General features: G+C 45.5%; 1 protein-coding gene across 5 annotated transcripts in view; it reads left to right on the top strand.

Annotated features, from left to right (window-relative positions):
• Window positions 1–21,533, top strand: part of PDPR (pyruvate dehydrogenase phosphatase regulatory subunit) — a 36,114-nt gene extending 14,581 nt beyond the window's left edge. For 4 of the 5 annotated variants that reach the window (XM_080638795.1, XM_080638796.1, XM_080638797.1 and 1 more), the window contains exons 10-18: window positions 6,350–6,474; window positions 8,081–8,236; window positions 8,339–8,472; window positions 9,346–9,494; window positions 10,796–10,908; window positions 11,386–11,480; window positions 12,132–12,221; window positions 12,489–12,671; window positions 13,594–21,533. In XM_080638795.1, coding sequence (XP_080494921.1) covers window positions 6,350–6,474; window positions 8,081–8,236; window positions 8,339–8,472; window positions 9,346–9,494; window positions 10,796–10,908; window positions 11,386–11,480; window positions 12,132–12,221; window positions 12,489–12,671; window positions 13,594–13,998 — 1,450 coding nt within the window. In that variant the 3' untranslated portion in view covers window positions 13,999–21,533. The remainder of the gene's footprint in view (window positions 1–6,349; window positions 6,475–8,080; window positions 8,237–8,338; window positions 8,473–9,345; window positions 9,495–10,795; window positions 10,909–11,385; window positions 11,481–12,131; window positions 12,222–12,488; window positions 12,672–13,593) is intronic. The other variant, XR_013958839.1, reaches the window with a different exon arrangement.
• The last annotated feature ends 922 nt before the right edge of the window (window positions 21,534–22,455 follow it).

The raw sequence follows: 22,455 nt of genomic DNA, 5'->3' as shown, positions 1-22,455 counted from the left end.
GGGCTATAAAAGTGCTACGTAGCATATAATTGAGTTCATTGGCTGTTTTCCCCTAAAAACATATCCCCTTGAGGTACTTCCCCATTGGACTTCCCCATCTTCCTGCATCACCCACCAAGTATATCCAGGTCCATGAGCAAAAGCAATCCTACGAGTGGGTTTGCCTTTACCTGAAGAACAAATAACCCATACTGTCTTCCCCAGCAAATTCTTTATGTGCACCACAGGAACTTTATCCCCCTCTACAGTATGTAAAAGTTCTGACTGGGCTGGGCCCTCTGGTGTTGACCAACTAGGTGGCCTTTAGTAAACATGTATCCCAATGTTTGAAAGTTCCCCCACCCATTGCTCTCAGTGTAGTTTTTAACAGCCCATTGTACCATTTGATTTTCCCAGAGGCTGGTGCATGGTAGGGGATGTGATATACCCACTCAATGCCATGCTCCTTGGTCCAAGTGTCTATAAGGTTGTTCGGAAATGAGTCCCATTGTCTGACTCAGTTCTCTCTGGGGTGCCGTGTCGCCACAAAATCTGTTTCTCAAGGCCCAGGATAGTGTTCCAGGCAGTGGTGTGGGACACAGCGTATGTTTCCAGCCATCCGGTGGTTGCTTCCACCGTGGTAAGCACATGGCGCTTGCCTTGGCTGGTTGGTGGGAGTGTGATATAATCAATCTGCCAGGCCTCCCCATATTTGTACTTCAGCCATCGTCCTCCATACCAGAGAGGCTTTAACCATTTAGCTTGTTTAATTGCAGCACGTTTCACACTCATGAATAACCTGGGCAATATAGTGTCCATTGTTAAGTCCACCCCTTGATCAGGAGCCCATCTGTATGTTACATCTCTGCCCTGATGGCCTAAAGTGTCATGGGCCCACCGGGCCAAAAATAATTATGTTGCCAATCTAAGTCCATCTGAGCCACTTCAATCTCAGCAGCTTTATCCACTTGTTGGTTGTTCTGGTATTCCTCAGTGGCCTGACTCTTGAGCATCTATGTGGCATAACCTTCACCACCAGGTTCTGCACCCGGGCAGTGCTATCTTGCCACAGTGCAGCAGCCCAGATGGGCTTACCTCTGCATTGCCAGTTGCTCTGCTTCCGTTGCTGCAGCCATCCTCACAGGGCATTTGCCACCATCCATGAGTCAGTATAGAGATAAAGTACTGGCCACTTTTCTCATTCAGCAATGTCCAGGGCCAGCTGGATGGCTTTCATTTCGGCAAACTGACTTGATTCACCCTCTCCTTCAACAGTTTCTGCAACTTGTCACTGGGGACTCCATACAGCTGCCTTCCGTGTCTGATGCTTTCCCACAATACAACAGGACCCATCGGTAAACAGGGCACACTGCTTTTCACTTTCTGACAGTTTATTATATGGTGGGGCCTCTTCAGCACGCATCACCTCCTCCTCTGGTGACATTCCAAAATCTTTGCTGTCTGGTCAGTCCATGATGACTTCTAGAATGCCTGGACGACTGGGATTTCCTATTCGAGCTCGTTGTGTAATTAGTGCAGCCCACTTACTCCGTGTAGCATCAGTTGCATGATGTGTAGAGGAGACCCTGCCTTTGAACATCCAGACCAGCACGGGCAACCAGGGTGCCAGGAGGAGCTGTGCTTCAGTGCCAATCCCCTCCGAAGCAGCTGGAACCCCTTCATAGGCTGCCAGGATCTCTTTTTCAGTTGGGGTATAGCTGGCCTCAGATCCTCTGTATCCCTGGCTCCAAAAACCGAGGGGTCGACCTCGAGTCTCCCCTGGAGCTTTCTGCCAGAGGCTCCAGGTAGGACCATTCTCCCTGGCTGTGGTGTAGAGTACATTTGTTACATCTGGCCAGTTGGGACTGGTCCAAGGGCTACTGCATGAACTATCTCTTGTTTAATTTGCTCAAAGGCTTGTTGTTGCTCAGGGCCCCATTCTTCTTCCGGGTCACATGATAGGGAGGGCTTACAATCAAACTGTAATTTGGATGTGCATTCTCCTGAACCCCACAACACCCAAGAAAGCTTGTGTTTCTTTCTCATTAGTTGGTGGAGACATTGCTGTTATCTTGTTGATCACATCTGTGGGGATCTGGCGACGTCCGTCTTGCCATTTTATTCCCAGAAATTGAATCTGCTGTGCAGGTCCCTTGACCTTACCCTGTTCTATAGCAAAACCAGCTTTCAGCAGGATTTGGATTATTTTCCTCCCTTTCTCAGAGACTTCTTCCGCTGTATCACCCCACACAATAATGTCATCAATGTACTGCAGGTGTTCTGGAGCTTGCCCCTGTTCCAGTGCATTCTGGATCAGTCCATGGCAGATGGCAGGGCTGGGTTTCCACCCCTGGGGCAGTCGGTTCCAAGTGTACTGGACGCCCCTCCAAGTAAAAGCGAACCATGGCCTGCACTCTGCTGCCAAAGGAATTGAGAAGAATGCATTGGCAGTATCAGTTGTGGCATCCCACTTAGCTGCCTTTGACTCCAGTTAATACTGAAGTTCCAGCATGTCTGGTACAGCAGCACTCAGTGGTAGTGTGACTTCATTCAGGCCACGATAGTCTACTGTTAGTCTCCACTCTCCATTAGACTTTCACACTGGCCATATGGGGCTATTAAAGGGTGAGCGGGTCCTACTGATCACTCCTTGACTCTCCAGTCTACAGATCAGCTTATGGATGGGAATCAGGGAATCTCGGTTGGTGCAGTATTGCCTCTGGTGCACTGTTGTGTTCGCAATTGGCACTTGTTGTTCTTTGACCTTCAGCAACCCCACAACAGAAGGATCCTCTGAAAGACCAGGCAAGGTGGACAGCTGCTCATTTTCCTCAGTCTCCAAAGCAGCAATACCAAAAGCCCATTGGTACCCTTTTGGGTTTTTGAAGTACCCTCTCCTGAGGTAGTCTATGCCAAGGATGCATGGAGCCTCTGGACCAATCACAATGGGGTGCTTTTGCCATTTCCTCCCAGTCAGGCTGGTTTCAGCCTCCAGTACAGTCAACTCTTGGGATCCTCCTGTCAATCCAGAAACATAAATGGGTTCCACCCCTTGATAGCTTGATGGCATCAGGGTACACTGTGCACCGATATCTACTAGAGCGTTATACTTCTGTGGGACTGATGGGCCAGGCCATCTGATCCACACAGTCCAGTAAATCCGATTGTCCCCTACCTCCACCTGGCTGGAGGCAGGGCCCCTCTAATAGTGATCATAATATTGGTCACTTACACCTTGTAGAAAGAAAACACCTCTTTATCACAGGAGCTGGAGTAAAATCAGCTCTTCCACTCCATCTGGGAACCTGCTCACCAGAGACTGAAGCTGCAGCTTTCATGGGATGATCATCCTTGACCTTTGTTCTCCAATTCACGCACCCGTTCCTTCAGAGCTGAGGCAGGTTTTCCATCTCACTTCGTCATGTCTTCTCTGTGATCCCGCAGGTAAAACCGTAGGGTGGCCTGTGGCATGTACCTCCTGTATCTTCTCTCTTGAGCAGTAGGACGCCTTTTGTTAATAGATGAGACGTGTGTTGGTACACATGGGGAGCTGGATAGATCAGATAGATCGTTTTGCAATTGTTTGAACTCCTGGGACAGTTTTCCACAGCTGAAATGATGGAAGGGGTGAGATTGTCTTCAGACTCTCAGAGCTGATGAATCACTTCATCCAATGTTGGTGGTACTACATCATGCCAGGTTATTGATGCCAATGAGTGGGCATATGATGATGGTGGACTCTGTGTAAATTTCCACGACATGGGTCATGTACATTCAACTTCATCTGGATCTACATATGCATTCCCAGCATCCGGCTTGTGTAAATTGTCTCTACAATGGCTGATTCCCTCAGAGACAGAATGCCTTTCTCTGTCATGGTCCAGTTGGCCGAACGGCTCGTAATGTCGTCCTTGTACAGAAACCTTTCTTTCACAGCTGCCAAGAGCCACCTCCAAAGGCTGAGGGACCATTTCTCTTTTGCAATCATTTTGTCGATTCCCCCTTCCCTAGCAAATGATCCTAGCGGCTTGGCTTCCCTACCTTCTAGTTCATGACCGTTGGCCCCATTGTCCCAGCGTCAGAGCAACCAGGTGATGATGTGCTCCACTGGTTGACGGGTAAAATCTTTTCGCATGTTCCATAGCTCGGTTGAGGTTCAGGGTCGAGAAGTCACCTCTTCTTCTTTCTCTTCCTCTGATCCACGTAATAATAACTCTTGTTCAGGTGCTGTCTCGTGTAGTAAGTGCATTGGTTCTTCATCTTTCTTCACTGTATGGGTTGCTTTTTGTGCCTCTTGTTTGCTTTTCCCCTTTTGGGGGGCAGCGAATATTGGCACGAATTGGTCCTTTGGTTTAGCTGCAGTGATTATCACTGTGGTTGGAGTGGCTGCAGTATCTGTTGTTGGGGTTGGTGCAGCCACTGTGCTTGGGGATTGCTACTAGCACCAGCAGCTGCGCTGTCTGTTGCTGTCGGGGTTTGAGTAGCTGCTGTACTTGTCACTGGGGTTGGTGTAGTTGCTGTGCTTGGAGCTGGAGTAGCTGCATTGTCTGTTGTAGTCAGAGTTTGAGAAGCTGCTGTGCTTGTCACTGGGGTTGGTGTAGCTGCTGTACTTGGAGTTGGATTAGCTGCGTTGTCTGTTGCTTTGCCATCAGATGCAGAGACATCTTTTTCCCTTTGAAGGTGCTGGATGGTGTTGAACACTGTAAGCGTAGGCCAAGCCCCAGCACATTGCCATGATTTGTCCCTCTCTGGTATGACCAGAATGACAACACACCTCGTTTAAGGGTTTTACTAATTTTCCTGGATTTTGCACTTGTTCAGTGGCGAAATTCCAAAGCACTGGAGGGGCCCACTGGCCTTGGTATTTGCCCATATTATCCCACACACACTGCCACTCATGACTGTCCAGCCTCAGGGAAAATTTCTTGGGCCTCCTATATAGTCATCTAACCCTAGACAAGACCCAAACCCAACTCTGCTTAACTTTCGAGATCAGACTAAATGGTCATGGGTAAAACACTCTCTGTATGTGTGCCAACATGGTGATCCCAGTCACAATCAGCAGGCAGGTCTCAAGGGTACCCAAAGGCTATTGAAAACCTTCAGAACACTCTAATGATGCTGTAAATAGTCTGGTGGAGGAGCTGGGGTGTAAGGGAATGTCTTCGTCATAGGTTGACCACCCAAGGAGGAAAAAAAAGATGTGTAATTGCTAAACACTTCTTTTATATACCTCCCAAAGTACAGAGATGATGACCACACTGGGAACGCAAGCCAGATCAGTTTCATCATCAATGAGTCTATTGTATTACAAGTCATTACTGTAAAGTACAACAAAATAGGAACTTAGCCCAAGCCCCCCAGGCGTTAAACACTAAACCAGCAAATACCGGCTGTAGGTAAGGTACGACATGCTGAAACTGTGAGATCAAGAGCAACAACTTTGAGAGCCAATAAATCAGCATTGTGATGAGTGACTGTTAATCCGAAACAATGAATGCTTATCACGATTAGACACGCTCTGGTCAGATCTGTTGTTATCTCAACCCTTCGTGCCCGACGTTGGGCACCACAAAGAACTGTTGTGGTTTAAGCCCAGCTGGCAACCCAGAACCACGCAGCCACTCACTCATTCTCCCCATTCCTCTCCCAGCTCCCGAAGGGGTGGGGAGGAGAATGGAAAGAATGTAACTCCCACAGGTTGAGATAAGAACAGTCCAGTAACTAAGGTATAACACAAACCACTACTGCTACCACCAATAATAATAATGATAAGGGAAATAACAAGGGAAGAGAATACAACCGCTCACCACCCACCAACCGATACCCATCCCGACCTGAGAAGCTATCTAGCCCTTCTGAGTAACTGCCCCCAGTTTATATACTGGCATGATGTGCTGTGGTATGGAATACCTCTTTGGCTAGTTTGGGTTCAGGTGTCCTGTCTCTGCTTCCTCCCGGCTTCCCCTCCTCCCTAGCAGAGCATGAGACTCAGAAAGTCCTTGGTCATAGTAAACACTACTGAGCAACAACTAAAAACATTGGTGTTATCAGCATTGTTCCCAGGCTGAAAGTCAAAACCTCAGCACTGCACCAGCTACTAAGAAGGAGAAAAATGATTGCTACTGCTGAACCCAGGACAATATTTCATACTAATGAGAAATTAATAATTTGGAAATCTGGTCGATGAGTTTTCTAAAGGGAAACCTTCCAGATTATGCTAGTATTTAGAATACCACGTTAGTTGTCTTCTGTCTCCCTACCACAAGCAATTTTCATGTCCAGATTGCCTTACTTCTGACTTCAAAGCTTGAGTCTTTCCCTGAAGACATTGGCTGATACCTCAGTCTTTCTTTACTTCTTCTATCAGGTACCTGGCAGAGTGGATGGTAAATGGGTATCCCTCAGAAAATGTGTGGCCTCTGGATTTGAAACGTTTTGGTACCCTTCAGAGCAGTCGCACTTTCCTTCGTCACCGTGTGATGGAAGTAATGCGTAAGTGAGGTCTTTGCATTCAGTTCTGGCCAGCATATCCAAGATTTTCCTTTTTGCTGCTGTCATCACTCAGAGAACCATTTTCCTACTTCCTGGCCTGCTTTGTGGCAATACAGCCTCTTCCCAGGAGGAAGGAAAGGGTGTTGGTTTGGGTTTTTTTTTTTTGTTAGTGGCATTCTTACTAACTTTTCTTAAGGAAATGCTGTTGGTACCATGCTGTCTCCTATTTCTGTGCCTTGCATCTACTATGGGTAAATTTTTGCATGTCTGTGATCCAGCGTCATAAAATGATGCCCAGGTCTTAACTGGGAATATTACACTGTCTCAAACATTGTTATTCCTTGTGCATCATTACAGTATAGAAATACCATCGCTTCCACTTATGGATATGTGATAAGGTTATCTTCCATCATTCAGGAAGTCTTTGTAAACATATTTTGCTTTCTCCTGTCACAGTTTCTGATAAATACCTTGCAGAAGAGATCTGAGATGTCATTCCTGTCTAAAGCCATGCTTGGTTTCATCCTGTTGTTTGATTATCTGTCCTGGAAAGTGTGGACAGCTTCTTATCAAGGTTCAAATGACGTGCTTCTCAAGCAGCAAAAAGGAACAATTATCTGAATACTAAGTCTAAACTAAAAATGTGTTCAGGTGAAAGCAGAAAGTTGGGTAAACTCTTAGCCCTGCTACATGTAGGAAATCAAAACCTTACGCTTTGACCTTCCTTCCAGAAATATCACTTTATACTCTGGGTGTTACTCTGCAGTTGCTTTCCAATAGAGATCTCAATTCTGATAGCTAGAGAAACACTGTAATTGTTACAAGAGAGCTACTGTGTTCCATTTCTGCAGTGGTGCATTCCCATACTAATCTATACCTCCCACTCTTTCAGGAGTGCCAATAGCACATAATGCCAGTAAAATAATTAAATCGCTAGCCATGAGGCAAAAACAATAGAAGTATTCAGTAAGAAATATTTGGTTTATCTTCAATTTTAAGCAGCTTATAACCTGCCTGGAAACTTAACATTTATAAAGAAGTATTTAAGCATCCTTGAGTTACTAATCCCCACTGGTAACCAGGGAGGTTGCTAACCATTTATTAGGGTAACTTGCTTTCTAAATAATAATATTCTGTATTGGCTGAAAAGGTATAGGACCCTTTTCAGTTTGGAAAAACTTCAATAATTAGAAGAGGCTGAACTGTCAGTATTTAAGAAGGTGAATTAGATGATCCCTGTAGCTGTGGGCTGCCTACCCCAACATAAGTGTCCGATATAGTGTGCTGACAGGGAAGAATCATGCATAGTTAATACTAGTTGGTATGACTTCATGAAAGATAGAGAGGTTCTGTTATCTTGACAGTGTTTTCATGAGACTGTAAGTATCTGTAAGTACTCTGTGCAAATACTGCTACTCTGATTTTGAATAGCTATAAATGGATCAAAACAGATCTGTTGATTTTCAGAAACGGGAGAGGAAAGTCAGAACTGTTTTGAGGGAATTTTATTAACTGTTCAGATATTAGTAAGAATTGATAATCTGGACAAAAAGTTTAGATAAAGATAATAATTTTTCCTAATTCTGGATCTTTGTGACCACTGCAGCCCTGATGTGTGATCTGAAGGTTCCCCGCTGGGACTTCCAGACTGGCAGGCAGCTGCGTACCTCACCGTTGTACGACCGTCTGGATGCTCAGGGAGCGAGGTGGATGGAGAAGCATGGATTTGAAAGAGTCAAGTATTTTGTGCCACCTGGTAATGGTGAGATGACATCTTCCTCTGCCTTGTGGATCCGTATTGGTCTGTGTAAGATCTTAGTTCATTCAGTTGATTAATTGTCCCTTTGATTGTTCTTCATATTAGATGTGCTGGATATGGGTCAGAGCAAGACCTTTTACAAACCAGACTGGTTTGATGTTGTGGGTTCTGAAGTTAAGTGCTGTAAGGAAGCGGTTTGTGTCATCGACATGTCATCTTTTACCAAGTTTGAAATAAGTGTAAGTACCTAGCAAGTGACAGAACATCAGCCTGGTAAAGGTGGCCTTTAGTCATAGAATCACAGAATGGTTTGGGTTGGAAGGGACCTTAAAGCGCATCCAGTTCCAGCCTCCAGGCAGGGACACCTTCCACTAGACCAGGTTGCTCCAAGCCCCATCCAGCCTGGCCTTGAAGACTGCCAGGGATGGGGCAGCCGCAGCTTCTCTGAGCAACCTGTGCCAATGTCTCACCACCCTCACAGGGAAGAACTTCTTCCTAAGATCTCATTTCAGTCTCCTCTCTGTCAGTTCAGAGCCATTCTAACTTGTCCCTTCCTGTCCGAGGGCCAAGATAGGCCCTTGTCAAAAGCCCCTCTCCAGTTTTCTTGTCAGCCTCTTCAGCCACTGGAAGGCTGCTATATAAGGTCTTCCCAGAGCCTTCTCTGGGCTGAACAAGCCCAGCTCTCTCAGCCTGTCTCCAGAGCAGAGGTACTCCAGCCCTTAGAGCATCTCTGTGGCCTTCTCTGGACTTACTCCAAAGCTCCACATCCACATTTAGTTTATTGTTGACTGCTTTTGCAGAATTCTGTGTATACTGTTGAGGTTAGCTAGAGGAAGTTAAGCTGCATGACCAAATTCAGAACATACCGCAATATTTAGTATAGATTGCTTTTTGTCTGTTGAGGGCCCAGTTTATAGAAATACCAGCTTAGTCTATAAATAGAATTTGACCCCCAGCACTATGACACCATTGTACACTCGAGACATCACTGTCACTATTATTACAAATAGAAGAAATTGGGGCCAGGACGTTGATGCCATCTTAAACTGCCCCAGTGGATTTGTCCTGCTCAGACAGCTCATCTGACTTGCTCTCCCTTTCAATTCCTGTAGTCCACAGGAGACGAGGCCCTGGAGAGTCTTCAGTATCTCTTCTCCAATGACCTGGATGTGCCAGTTGGGCATGTTGTGCATACAGGCATGCTTAATGAGAAAGGAGGCTATGAGAATGACTGCAGCATAGCGCGGCTGACCAAACGCAGGTAGGTATGCGGACAGCGTCTTTATCCATCACCCTTCAGGTGTTAGAGCCTTTGAGAACCTCTTAATGAAGATCATAAACTTTTTCACAATTATGAACTAAGAAGAAAAGTTGCAGTTTTCCACTTGTATTCCTATTTTGGTAACGCTAGTGAAAGGGACCTCCTAAATTTACAGATATTGTGGAAAACATGTCTTTTTTTCTGGGACTACAGATGGACAGCATCATTAGGCCTTCAGATGATTAATTTCTCAGTTGAAATGCCAATTGTTTTCAGCAGTCATTAGAGTTTATTAATTTAGGTAATCATTTGAAGTGCAAACAACATGGTTCCTCGTGGGCTTCTGGCTAATCTCCTCATTGGAACTGTGTGCTGATGCTACTACTTGATTATTTTACTTGTGTTGCAGTACAGGTGCTGTTAATGCTCAGCTCTTCTGTATCTTGTGACTCTTTTTTTGTGCTCTCTGGTGCAAACGGACATGATCACAGGATCTTACCCTTTGACTCAACAATTTGGGTTCTCTTTGGCATTTAATAGAAAACTTTCTTCATGGGCATGTCCCAGCTGAATGTTGGTTTTATTTCTCTGGAGCATTTTCTGTGTGTGTTTTCATTGTGTTGGTGTGAAAGCATTATTCTTTGCTGCTCTTTCAATTAGAAACAGCTTTTCTTTCTCTTCCTCTTCTGTCTGCATTCATGCATTGCTTCTAAGTATTGTCCTTCTCTGTGTGAAACCAGTAGCTTTCCTCCTTGCCTAGTCTTTTCTGCAGATGTTATCTCTGTCAATAATGTACTTTAACTCACAGTTTGTGTGAAAGAGAGCTCCACAACAAGTAGCTCATTTTCACATATAAGTGGAGTTCTTTTTTTTGGAAACTGCTAATAATAACAACCAGCATTGTGTGTGACAAGGCTTGGGCTGAAACAGGAAGTTGCTGTGTGAACCTTGCGCTCTTCTTACTGTTGGAGGAGACAGTCGCCAGGCATGAAAAGCTGTGAATACCTTCTGCAAAATGATTGTGGCTGCTGAGATACTCTGTGAACTTTCTGTAGAACTGCCTCTGTTCCACTTCTAGTCACTTCTTTTCACCAGACTCTTGCTAATGCTCGGAGGCTGGGGTTTCTTATTGCAACAGATGTGATGGCACTAATGCAGAGATGTTAGCTGTAGTTTTTGTGTGTTTCAGTCTCCTGTTAGCCTGGGAGCTGCCAAATGGCTCCAGTAGTCCATGAACAAAGAATTAACTGAATCACCTTGTGGCTTTCCATTCATTGTTTCTTGGTTTTGTCTGTTCCCAGCTTCTTCATGATTTCCCCAACTGACCAACAAGTTCATTGCTGGGCCTGGCTGAAGAACCGCTTGCCTGATGACAGCAATCTGACCATGGAAGACGTGACCTGGAAATACACAGGTAAGAAATCACTGAAGGCTGACCTCCTTATACAGCCTGAAATCACAAATGGTGTCCTGTGCTGCCTACCAGTAAATTGTCTAAAGTGTCCAGACTGGTGACTGGGTCCCTTGTCCAAACAGCGAAATGAAAACAGCAATACTGAGGCTTCCTTCTAGCAAGCCACGGGCTGGGAGACAGCTTTCCTTTCCTGTGGACTGTCAGGAGAGAGAGGTTAATGACTTTTAAAATTTGGCTGGAGAAGGTGCTGGGACATCTAGTCTAGGTCATGCTTTGCCAGGAAAGGTTGAATGAGATGATTCTTGAGCGTCTCTTCAAACCTGGGATTCTGTGGCTCTTCATTCTTAAATGTAAACTTAACCTGTTAGTTTGATAAACGCTTAAGACTTTAGAAATTGGGGCATGTGCTTATGCAAGTTAGACACCACACAAGACTTCTACAGTCTCATCCTAATAGTGTTACCTTCCCCTCTTTAGCTCTCAATCTGATTGGTCCCCGTGCTGTGGATGTCTTGTCAGAGTTGTCATATGCCCCAATAACTCCAGAACACTTTCCCTCTTTCTTTTGCAAGGTGAGTGAGTGTGTTTCCTTCCTCCTCACCCTGCTAGGCTATGTGAAGCATGTGTGGAAGGAGGGGGAGAAAAGTACTTTGGATAATTAGAGGGGAATTTAGATTTACATGTGTGTTTACTGCAGTTGCTGAGCTAGGCTGGTAATGAACTCGCTAGGCTCACTTTAACTACTTCTTGTTGGGTTCTGCTTGCTAAATACATAGATGGATATGCATGTGTTCAATATTGCATTCACTGTAGGCTTGGTGCCATTTGATTTCGTGGTATATTTCATATAATCAAGTATGAAGCTGTCAGTCAGAGAGGCAGCTGGGATTGGTGTCTCAGGAGTCATTGTCTCCTGTCATGATAAAAAGCAGAGCAGATAGCTGCTGTTCAGCTTCTGCCTTTATCTGGAATACAAGCCTGTGTCCTGACCTAGTTCCTAGGCATACTGCCAAGTGTCATGAAGGGATGAAGAAGTCTGGGTAATGTGACATCACAGTTTGTATTTCTAAATTCAGAATTTTTTGCAAGTGTGTGCTGGTGGTGAAATGCAGTGAGGAAGGGGAAAGAGGGCAGGCCAGTGTGGTTTGTGTTATGCATTGTACTCCTTCTGGATCTCTGTGCTGTGTTCCAGTTTGAATGATTTCACCCTTCTGATTCTGCAGGAGATGAGCGTGGGCTATGCTAATGGCATCCGTGTGATGAGTATCACTCACACAGGAGAACCTGGATTCATGCTTTATATACCCATAGAGGTAAGAGTACACTGTAGCCTTAGCTAGGTAAAACAGTCGCTTGCATGCATAATCAGAAATACTTTCCAGGTTGGCTCAGGGTAAGGAAGCATGAGAAAGCCGCCTGCAGGAGGGAGAGGGGTAGTTTCCCTGCTTTGTAGTGCATTCCCGTCTGAAAGACCTCTTGTACTCCAGCAGCAGAGCACAGTAACATCCCTGGTGGTGTCAGATGCTGTTGCTTTCTCCTGGTGTTAGTGTGCAGCTCTGTGTGTCACCCTTCCTTTGCAGTATGCCCTTCATGTGTACAACGAGGTGATGAACATGGGACAGAAGTATGGGATTCGCAATGCCGGTTATTACGCACTCCGCAGCCTGCGCATTGAGAAGTTCTTTGCATTCTGGGGCCAGGATCTGGATGCTTTTACCACTCCTATAGAGTGTGGACGCGAGTTCCAGGTCAAGCTGGACAAGGTACACCACTACCTCCTGCACTGGAGTGGGTGGGAGGGCAGTACTGAAATGAAGAGGCCTCCATCCAAGTGGATAGCTGTCATTGTTACCGTGTACAGTGCATAACTGTAACCTATGTTCTTGTACTTCAGAAAGGTGCAGAAATACTAGAAACATTCTGTCTTCCTCCTTTCTGGACTGCATTCCCAGTGATGGGTGCAGTGTCCTGGGTCACTCCTATGTGCAATGTGCAGTATGGTGGAGGGTGATGCATACTTTACAGATGCTGAGAGTTCATGTTTCTCGCAGTTGTTTTCCCAGTGTGATGAGGCAAAAGCCAGCCTGTGCACCAACGGGCATTTAATAAGGTTAAATATGAGGACAGGCACCAAGAACAGGTGCTTTCTATTTTTACTAAAACAGATGAGTTCTTTATTTTTACTGAAACATAGAACAGCATAGAATTCGATCTTGCTTTTGTGGTGGCAGGTGCTGTCACTGGCTTATCTGCTTTTTTGCATTCTTTGCATGAGCTGAAATAAATGCTTGAATCAATTCAAGAAAGGAATGCAGTGATTGGGGGTATAAATTTCATACGTTGTCACAGTTTCCCTCTGATTTGTAAACCAGAGTAGACTTCTGGAACCAGAAAAATGGCAAAAACTAGAACAGTAATGGGGTTTTCGCTGTGGTAAAAATGAGAATTATTTTTTTAAAGGCACATTTTCACATACATTTTTGTGTCTTTTTAACATCTGGAACAACGAACATGAGGGGAAAGCTTCTTTCTGAGTGAGCTCTTTGTGTATAGAAGCAGCCTGTCTTGATAGGGCATAAGTTCCAAGCATAAACTGATCTTGTGTCATTAAACTTTTCTGCTAAAACTCAGCAGGTGCTACAGTTCATGTTCCTTCCATCAGCTGATGCTTCCTGTTCCCCACAGGGAATGCAGTTTGTTGGCCAGGAAGCACTGCTGGAACAGAAGCAGAATGGTGTATACAAGCGTTTTACCATGTTCATTCTTGAGGACCATGACACAGACGCTGACCTCTGGCCCTGGTGGGGGGAGCCCATCTTCCGCAATGGCCGCTACGTGGGCAAGACCACCAGCAGTGCCTACAGTTACACTCTGGAGCGCCATGTCTGCCTCGGCTTTGTGCACCACTTTGATGAGAAGACAGGAGAAGAGCTGGTGGTGACAACTGACTTCATCAACCAGGGCGAGTATGAGATCGACATTGCTGGGCACCGCTTCCAGGCCAAAGCCAAGCTTTACCCCTTCAGCTCCTTCTTCACACACCGTCGCCGCAAGGATGAGATGGAACTGAGTGGCTACCAGGGGGAGTAGTGCTGACTAGACTAACCTGCTCCTTTTCCCAAGCTGGAGTCTTCTCCCACCATCTTCCAATCCTTTCTCCTCACCCATGTATTTCTTTCTTTTCCTTTCTTGTCTTGCAACTTTTAAACTTTTTCCGGTGTGTTAAATTTTGTATATTTTAAAACTTTAATTTTCAAGCTTTCCCAATCCAGTCTGCCTCCCTCCTTCAACCCTTTGCTTGCCAGGCTCTCCCGTGCCCCAGTGGATGAAGCACAGTGGCACAGATGCATCCAGAAGTCCATGGGAAGCCTGTTACAGGAGTGAACCCCACCAGAGGCCCTAACCCTGTGGTGATGGGAAGAGGTTCGGATGAACCTTCCTGAGGACTAAACCCTTCCTATCTCTTGGGAAGTGCAAGTGCGGTGCAAGGCATGAGACAGAGCTCTTTGCTGCCTGTAGTTCAGATGAATGCTGTGACTTCCCTCTGCTCTCCACGTATCACACCGTAAAGGGGTCGCTGCGTCAACGGACACAGCAATAGAATGACCAGCTACCTCACTGGCATGAGACATAGGATTGTGAGAGCAGCAGCCAAGAGTCAGTTTTTGGTAGATTCCAGTTTTAAAGTGTGTTGTTTGTTGTTGGGATTGGATTCTTTGCATGGGGTCACTGAAGCTTAAATGGCCTTCTATAAATACAATTGAAGATCAGTATGTGCATTTCACATCTGTAAAGGAATAATGGGATTTGTTGGGGGGGATGTTTTATTAGCAAAAATAGTGATTTCTAACAAGGACAGATGTTAGTGTTTAATGTTAATAGCGTTGTTGAAATGCTTCTGTTTCAGCAGCACAGTATACAATCAATATGGGGATTTTCTCTTTTCTGTTTATGTGACTTGGTTAAGCTTGTCTGGCAAGGTTCGTGTAAAACTTGTGTTGGTTTGGGGAACTTGAGCAGCAGGATGGGGCATCTTGTGGTTTTAGCTGCCTGTGGTTATTTTGAAAGTAGAGGGAAAGACCCAGCATTTGTCTCACCTGTGGTGCTGATTTGTAAGAAACACCAGGGTTTTTTTTTTGGTGGTGAGAAAGCATCTCAGCAGCTCCTGCTGCACTCGAGAAGTTGTCCTCTGTTTGTCTCCTCAAATCTGTTGCAATTCTTATTACTTTCTCTTGGTAGTACCTCCGCTGAAAGGATTGAATAGAGGGAGTTAAGGGAGTGCAGCAGTGGGATTACATATTGCTTTATTTCAGCAAAGGTCTTTGTGTCATGCCTCTTGTACAGATACTTCGGACAGTGCAGCTGGGACTCACCCATTCTTCAGGTGTCAAAATGTGCTGATTGAAACCTGACAGTAAACGGTAGAGAAGTGGGGGGATGCTGAATTGTGTTGCACATGTTTACATCTTCTCCTTTTTCTTCTTCCTATTGTGAGCACAATCAAAAGCAAGGATTCTTTTTACTTACTTGAAAAAGATGCGTTAAACATTTCCTCTGCCTCTGCCACTTGCGAACTCGTCATGGTCTTTCTGCTCCAGCATCTTCCTGTCTGAAGTTCAGACACAACCTTGCACTCATGTCTACCCTGTCAGCCATGATGAACACTTCGTCTATGACCTAGAAGCTTTTTCGGGCACTTTATTAAATGGCATCAGTAGAGTAAGTATGAGCCCAAAACCTTCCCTGGTTCTTTTTTGAAGTTTGCTTTCTGCTGCTTGGGTTGCTGCAGGTCATGCTGTCCGTTGAGTCTGTGGTCTGCCTGTTCATGATCTAGATTTTCTCAGCATGTGGAAGGAGTCAGATGGCCCTAAGGCAGCAAAAGTGAAAGTCCAAAACCATTATGTCAGAGCAAGCTTTCCCATCCAGGGTGACACATAAGGATGGAGAGTCGGGAAGAGAATTAAGGATTTGTTCATGTGGTGTATGAGGTTGAACATAAACGCCACCTCTTCAAGCATGTTCTCCTTTGTGACTGGTGAATTCCTCTGTAGTGTGTGACCCCTTCAAGGATTTCAAACTTATTTTTGAATTTACATCCAAAAATTCACTGCTTTCTGAAGTGTAGTGATCATAGTAGAACAGATCCTGGAGATCCTGCATCCAGAAATGCTCTGCTTGGCTGCTATAGGCAGAGATTCCACTTGATTGTCATTCCTTCCAAATTCCCCTATTATTATTGCTCTTGGCATTGAAATTGCCTGGTGTGTTAGAATTAAGTACTTAAATGAAATACTTAAATGAAAGGTTCATAAAGCATCTAATAGCAGTTCAAAATCCAATCACTTTTCGCATGTCTTTCCCACATAGATACTGTGAACCCCACTATTCCCATACGGGATATGCATACCAAGGAGGATGTTGGGCCCCCTGTTGGTTTTACGGGATGTTGCTGTGCCTTCCCTATCCAGGGAAACAGGCATTCAACTGAAGAAAGAGTTTTATACGTGATGCTTGGGATGAGTCTTCAAGTAGCCCTTCTGACTAGAGTTGATTGACCATTTGTTGTTGCTGCTGAGGCATGATACTTCTCCCAGAGAAGACGAAGTACAGTGCTGAGGTGAGCTAAAGTACTCAGTGCAACTCCTGATGAGAGGTTCGTTCAGTTTGTTCTCTGCGAAGTTAGAACTAGTTAAGACCAACCTGGAAAGTTACCACCATGGTGTTCTCTACCAAACACTAGTTCCTGAAGTAGCATTATTTAAGTTGCAGCCAGATTATATTCCTCCTTGTGATCATTTTTTTTCTTTTTCCTGATTTATAGGCGCCTGTTAGTTCCTCAGACAACTTTTATATGGGTGTCTCTTCCCCAGCAGTTCTAACCATAAAAGTGGTTTGTGAGCTACTTTTGTCGTTATGTCTGCTTAGGTTTATTTTCTGTCTCAATCTGTTGACTTTTCAACACCAAAAATAGAGAGTGAAAACAGCTTCCTGCCACATTGATGGATATAGCAACACTCTCTGAAATGCTGTGTTTGCTGTTTGAGACTTTGTGCTAGGTGGCTTGGTAATTGTCAGTGTTGCAGCTCGTTAACGCCTACTCTGGCTTTCCCTGCTTGGAATTCTGTTTCTTGTTTTATATCAGAAGCTGTAGTCTTCAGCTGCTGTTCAAGCTTAATTGATTTAATTTCTGGGAGCTGTTTTTAACCTTACAATGTTAAAGAATTGTTTGCCTTCACCAACTTGAATACTTGTCAAGGGGATAGTTGGATAGCATCTTTTAAAACAGCGCTAGATACTGAGGCCGAGGAAGGTCCATCTAATGTAGTGTTTTCTTCCAGAGGTATTAAACACTGATGTAAAGCTCTAATCGCTTTATCTGAGGACTAAAAGTAGAGTATCTAAAAAAGGAACAACAAAATCAGTTGAAAAGTTACCAACTTTAGTACACCTTTGAAATAGAAGTTGGATCTTGAGAGGTGCTGTGACACCATCTTAGCATCTAAGATGCTAAATAACATGGTCTGTAAAGTTACACATCATGATTCTTACCCTTAAAATGGCCTTAAAATGTTTTCTGCTGAGAAAGGTGGTTTGTTCTCATTCTGCATGATAAGGCAAGGGACACTGGATGGGAAACACCAAAATAGCATCCCCCTCCTCCACAATGACAGAGGTGATGGCCTCATGCTGCACTGAGGCAGCAGCAGTCTGCCCTCATGTGTAGGAGTCATGGGGTTGCTGTCAGTTCTTCGAGTCTTGTGATCCAGAATGGGAACAGTCCTGTAGGTTTTGTTCATGGGAAGTTAATGGGAGTTTAATATGAGAAAATAATTTTTTTTTGGCTAAAATATTATAGGTTGAGCATCCCTGCTCATTGCAGGGAGGTTGGACTGGATGACTTTTGACGGTCCCTTCCAACAGAAACCATTCTATGATTCTATGACCTGTGTTTGGATAAACTTATTGCCCATCAGGGATAAAAGTTAAGGGAAAGTGACCCATGGGGAGATAGGCCACAAGAGGTGATACGTATTTGGCATGTGTAGGCTTGTTTTTTCTTATCCCAGAAGTCAACATCTGTGGGGGTTTGCTGGTGTGGCAGTGCTGAATCCATCTAAATCGATGGCATTCCAATATACTAGGAAGGGCTTTCTTGCCCCAGTGTCATTTGTGCTTGGAACTATGTAAGAGGTAGCAGCGTCTTCCATTAAATTCCTTTCTCAAGAGGTATTACATTGTCTTATGCTTGTTATGTCCTTCCCTAAGCTCTCATGTTTTGTTAGCCCCCGAGTGAGTACTGAGGCTTGAGTAAAAGTGCTGTTAAAGGAAGTTTCTTGTTCATATTTAATGATCTGGGGATAAAATTAAAGCAGTCTACTCAAGAATGTTTTCTGCTTCAGGAGGGTATGTTATAGAGATTTTCACATTTGTATTTGCCAGACTTAATTTCTTGTTTTCTCTGTGTTGACTCCAGTGTCCAGATTTGATATCACTTGTTGGAAAGTTCCTTCTCATTTTGTGGCAAGGAGGGTAGGCCATGTGAAGCTTCCAGTGCATTTCCAAGTTTTGCTGTAAGCGTGGATTCCTTCTTTCCCCTGTTGCGTTCAAGCTGCTGCTGATTGTGTTGCTGTTCCTGCAGCATCTCCAAACTTAGCCTGTGCTGCTGTAAGATCTCTCATATGTAGGGTTCTTCTCTCATTCTACCTGATGCTTCATCGTCTGGACCAGGTTGGCTCTAGCTCTGTCTCTCTGCATTGAATTCGGCTCTTCAGCTTTCAGATAGGGCAGATACCAACATCCAAACTCCCAGGCAGGTATGTGGCTGTTCTGTGTTCCACCATTTAACACTCCTGCTCCCTCTGCCAGGGTTTTCCCACTCTCCTTAACACTTCTGTAATCTCCTTCCTCAGGCAGCTGAGCACATTAGTTCTTTTTGCCCATCAGAGCACAAGGCACAGCGAAAGAAAAACAGGCAAGGGGATAGATGGCAAAGTGGCTGAGCTGAGATGGAAGGAGAGGCATGATTGCGGTTTGATCCTTTGCCAGTTACTCACCCACTTAAGCCCAACCTTGGAGAGAGGATCAGTCCTGATTCCCAGTTCAGGGAGCATCTTCCTCTGCAGCCTTAGTGGTGGACAAGCTCTGAGAGGCTGCCATGGCCCTGGGCAGATTAGGGGTAGTGATGTGAGGAACTGAGAGCAGTGGTGCAGTTCATTTTCCAGCACATGTTTCTCCTTCTTATTTTTGTGGCAGTGAAAGGAATGGTGCTGCGCAGGGAGGTAGGGTGTGTGTATCCTCGATTGCTGACAGTGTTTGTCTCTCTGACACATAGAATCATAGAATCAACAAGGTTGGAAAAGACCTTTAAAATCAAGTCCAGCCATTACCCCAGGACTGCCAAGTAACTGGGAGGGCACAGCGCTGCCATCGCTGCCCCTATCCTTCCAGCACACTTTAATGAAATGGTCACTTTTTGGGAAGAAATCTATGAAAACAAGGTAGAAATTTCCATGTTAGGGGGGAGGGAGGTTGCTTACAGGAACAGAAGTAGTTTTTATTTCAGACAGAAGGCTTGGCTGCTGAGAATCATAGAATCCTGGACTGGTTTTGGTTGGAAGGGGCCTTAAAGTTCAGCCAGTTCCAACCCTCTGCGATAGGGAGGGACACCTTCCACTAGACCAGGTTGCTCCAAGGCCCGTCCAAGCTGGCCTTGAACACTGGGGGGAATTGGGGCAGCCACAGCTTCTCTGGATTTGTCTTCCCAAGTGATTTTATTCCAGTGCTTGGTCAGGTTAATTTCTACTAATTTCAGGATGCTTTCTGTTTTGTACTACCTTTTCCTTAACTGATTGATTGGATCTTTTATTTTTAAAAAGCATTCAGTCAGGGAACAGGGCTTTGGGAAGGAGGGGGTTGGTGTCAGCAGATGACTTCAAGCTGTCTCTAAAAATGATTCATAAATTTTCTTTGCACTTTAGATTTCCCTTGTCATGATTGTAGCATGTTTATACCTCTCAGCAAGTGGAGTCTTTACATTTGAGAGAGAAAAAACAATTTTAAATATTTGTAGATGCCTTAAAGGTTGAGATGAGGTGTTTGGGCCCTGATTGTGCCTGTTGTTTGATTTTCCTCCTGGATCACTGTGTGCTGAGCATGCAGAGCAGGTCCAAACCTTGGCAGGTATGTCTGAGTGTTGGTGGAAGCTGCTGTTGCACTGTGCTGCTGATCTGAGCCTGGAATTCCTACTGAACTCATCTGAAAGAGCTGGGAGCTCCCGTGCCTGTACAGCTGTCTGGGCTTACACCTTCTCTTCCCCCCTGCCCCCCCCCCCCCCCGAAATGGATTTATTCTCTGTGACTCTCCAGCTCTAACGGGTTTTCCTCTTCCTGGGGTGGTGTAGAGTACTCTGTGAGTGTCCCATTGCATTAAAGAAAACACAGTTCCCTGCTTGAACGCTTCCCTGAAGAACCAACTGATGTTTGCAGGAGAAGCGGGAGCAAAAGGGATCTTCTGCCACCCATAATGTTTGTGGAGATGGCCTGAAGACTTCACATCTCCCATTTGTCTCAAAGCTCTGCTGGGCTCCTGATGTCAGACTGGGTCTTGAGTTACAGCACAAAACAAAGTGCTGCTTTGCAGGTACGACATGCTGTGCTGCTGAAGAAGCGACCCAAGCCACACTTAGGGGAAGAAGCACACATGCTGTGAGTGCAGCCAGTTCCAGACTGGTGGTAGGCTGATGGTAACACTTCCAGCATCTTCAGCAGGAGTCAGGGAAAACTCTTTTTGGCCTAGATGAGCTCCATGCTGCTCCTCTTGAGATAAGGCCTTTTCTGTCTGTCTCTCTGCTCTATCCTAGCTGCGTATGTGTGATGGCTTTTGCATAAGCAGCTGTTACAGGAGCCCCAAATTCTGTGGGAGAAGGGCTCCCCGTGCTTGGACAGTCACCTATTGCGTGTCTCCTGAGAGGAGACTGCCATCTGCACCAGTACCTCCCTTCTCCAGCGTTGCTTGTGGGTATCAACATACTAGTATATGTCCAAAGCTCCTTCATGCTCTTACCAGTCTCCAGAGTTTAGAGGGCTCGGAGGACTCCTGAAGTGTGCTGTTGCTGAAATTTTAAGAACAACTGGTTTGAACCTGTGAAAACATTTTCCTAGTGCCTTATGCTTGTGAATGTTGTGCAATAGATGTAGCTGAGGTGGGACAGAGTGAGGAACAACTTCAGTAGCGTGGTTCCCCATTCACTTCAGTCATCTCCCTCTCTCCTTGCAGTGTCGTGGCAGGCAGACAACCACAGATCACCTCTAGCAGCCTGGGGATGCTTTTTTATACTTTTGAGATGTGGGGTTGTAGAAACCTCACGCTGTGTGGTTGCATTTGAGAGGAGCTGTGGTCTTACTTCTGCCAGTCTTGGATTCAAAGGGGTTTGGGAGAGACAAAGCTGCTCTGATGGCTAAACCCCATGGTGGAAGACATGGGCAGTTGTTCTCCACACGCATGAGTCAGGGTGAGTTTGCTGCTCTCCATTGCGGCCATGTTATATATGCTGTACTTATTTCATGCTTTATTTCATTTCATGTTTTGATTGGCCTAAATGTTGCTTGGTTTGTATATTAATAAAGAGGCATTTTAACTACTCCTGAAGTTGGCGATTTGTTGCACAGGAGCTTCATGTGTCCTTCAGGATCCAGACCCCTGGTCATCTGATGGGATCCTGCTGGGACTCCGGGCCTGTTGTAGGGTCCAGCCTTTGGGAGCTGAGAGCTGGAGCCTCTGTATTAGGTTCCAGGGAGTGTCAGGAGAGCCATAGTGGACATGGATGTAAGGTCTGCATCACCTAATGGTGGGCTCTGGCTGGAGCAGTGGTGTCAGGCTCTGCTGCTGGGCAGCTCCTGCTTTGCTGCAAAAGTGTAAATCACAATTGATGGCTTATGTCCAGGCCTAATGGAGAGGAGAGAGCAGAGCATCCTCCCTGCCCCACCAATCCTGCTCCCTTTCCCTCCTTTCCTGAAATGGAAGGTGTCCCTGCCTGTGGCAGGGGGTTGGAACTGGATGAGCTTTAAGGTCCCTTCCAACTCAAACCATCCTCTGATTGAAATGTAGAGTGTCTTGAGCTAAAACACATTTCTAAATCAGTGTCTTGCCTCCCCTAAAGGGTTCTGTTGGAGGTCCCATTGCAGGAATTCCTTCTTGCTGCCCTGTTTGGTGTTTGAAGGCTGGTGGGTCCTCAGTCCCACTGTCCTCCACCCCAAGCCCATTACCCTGGTACAGACAAAGCAATGTGGTGGCCTGGCAAGAGCACAGGATACAGAGGACTGCTCTTCCCTCCATAAATGTGACAATCCTCACAAAGCTGTTCTGTCTTCTTGCCTTTAGGAGATGGAACATTCGGAAGGGAAGAAAACCAGCTTCAGCGTTTCAGGTTTGCAGGACTCCGGGGGTAATGGTTGGACTTGATGATTTTAAAGGTTTTTTTTCCAACCTGGTTGATTCTAGGGTTCTATGCAGCCGGCAGGGCTCCCAGAAGGAAAACACAGCGCAGTT

Source organism: Psittacula echo (assembly GCF_963264785.1).
Source record: "Psittacula echo genome assembly, chromosome: Z".
NCBI classification, from domain to species: Eukaryota; Metazoa; Chordata; class Aves; order Psittaciformes; family Psittacidae; genus Psittacula; species Psittacula echo.
This window is presented reverse-complemented; position numbering and strand designations above follow the sequence as displayed.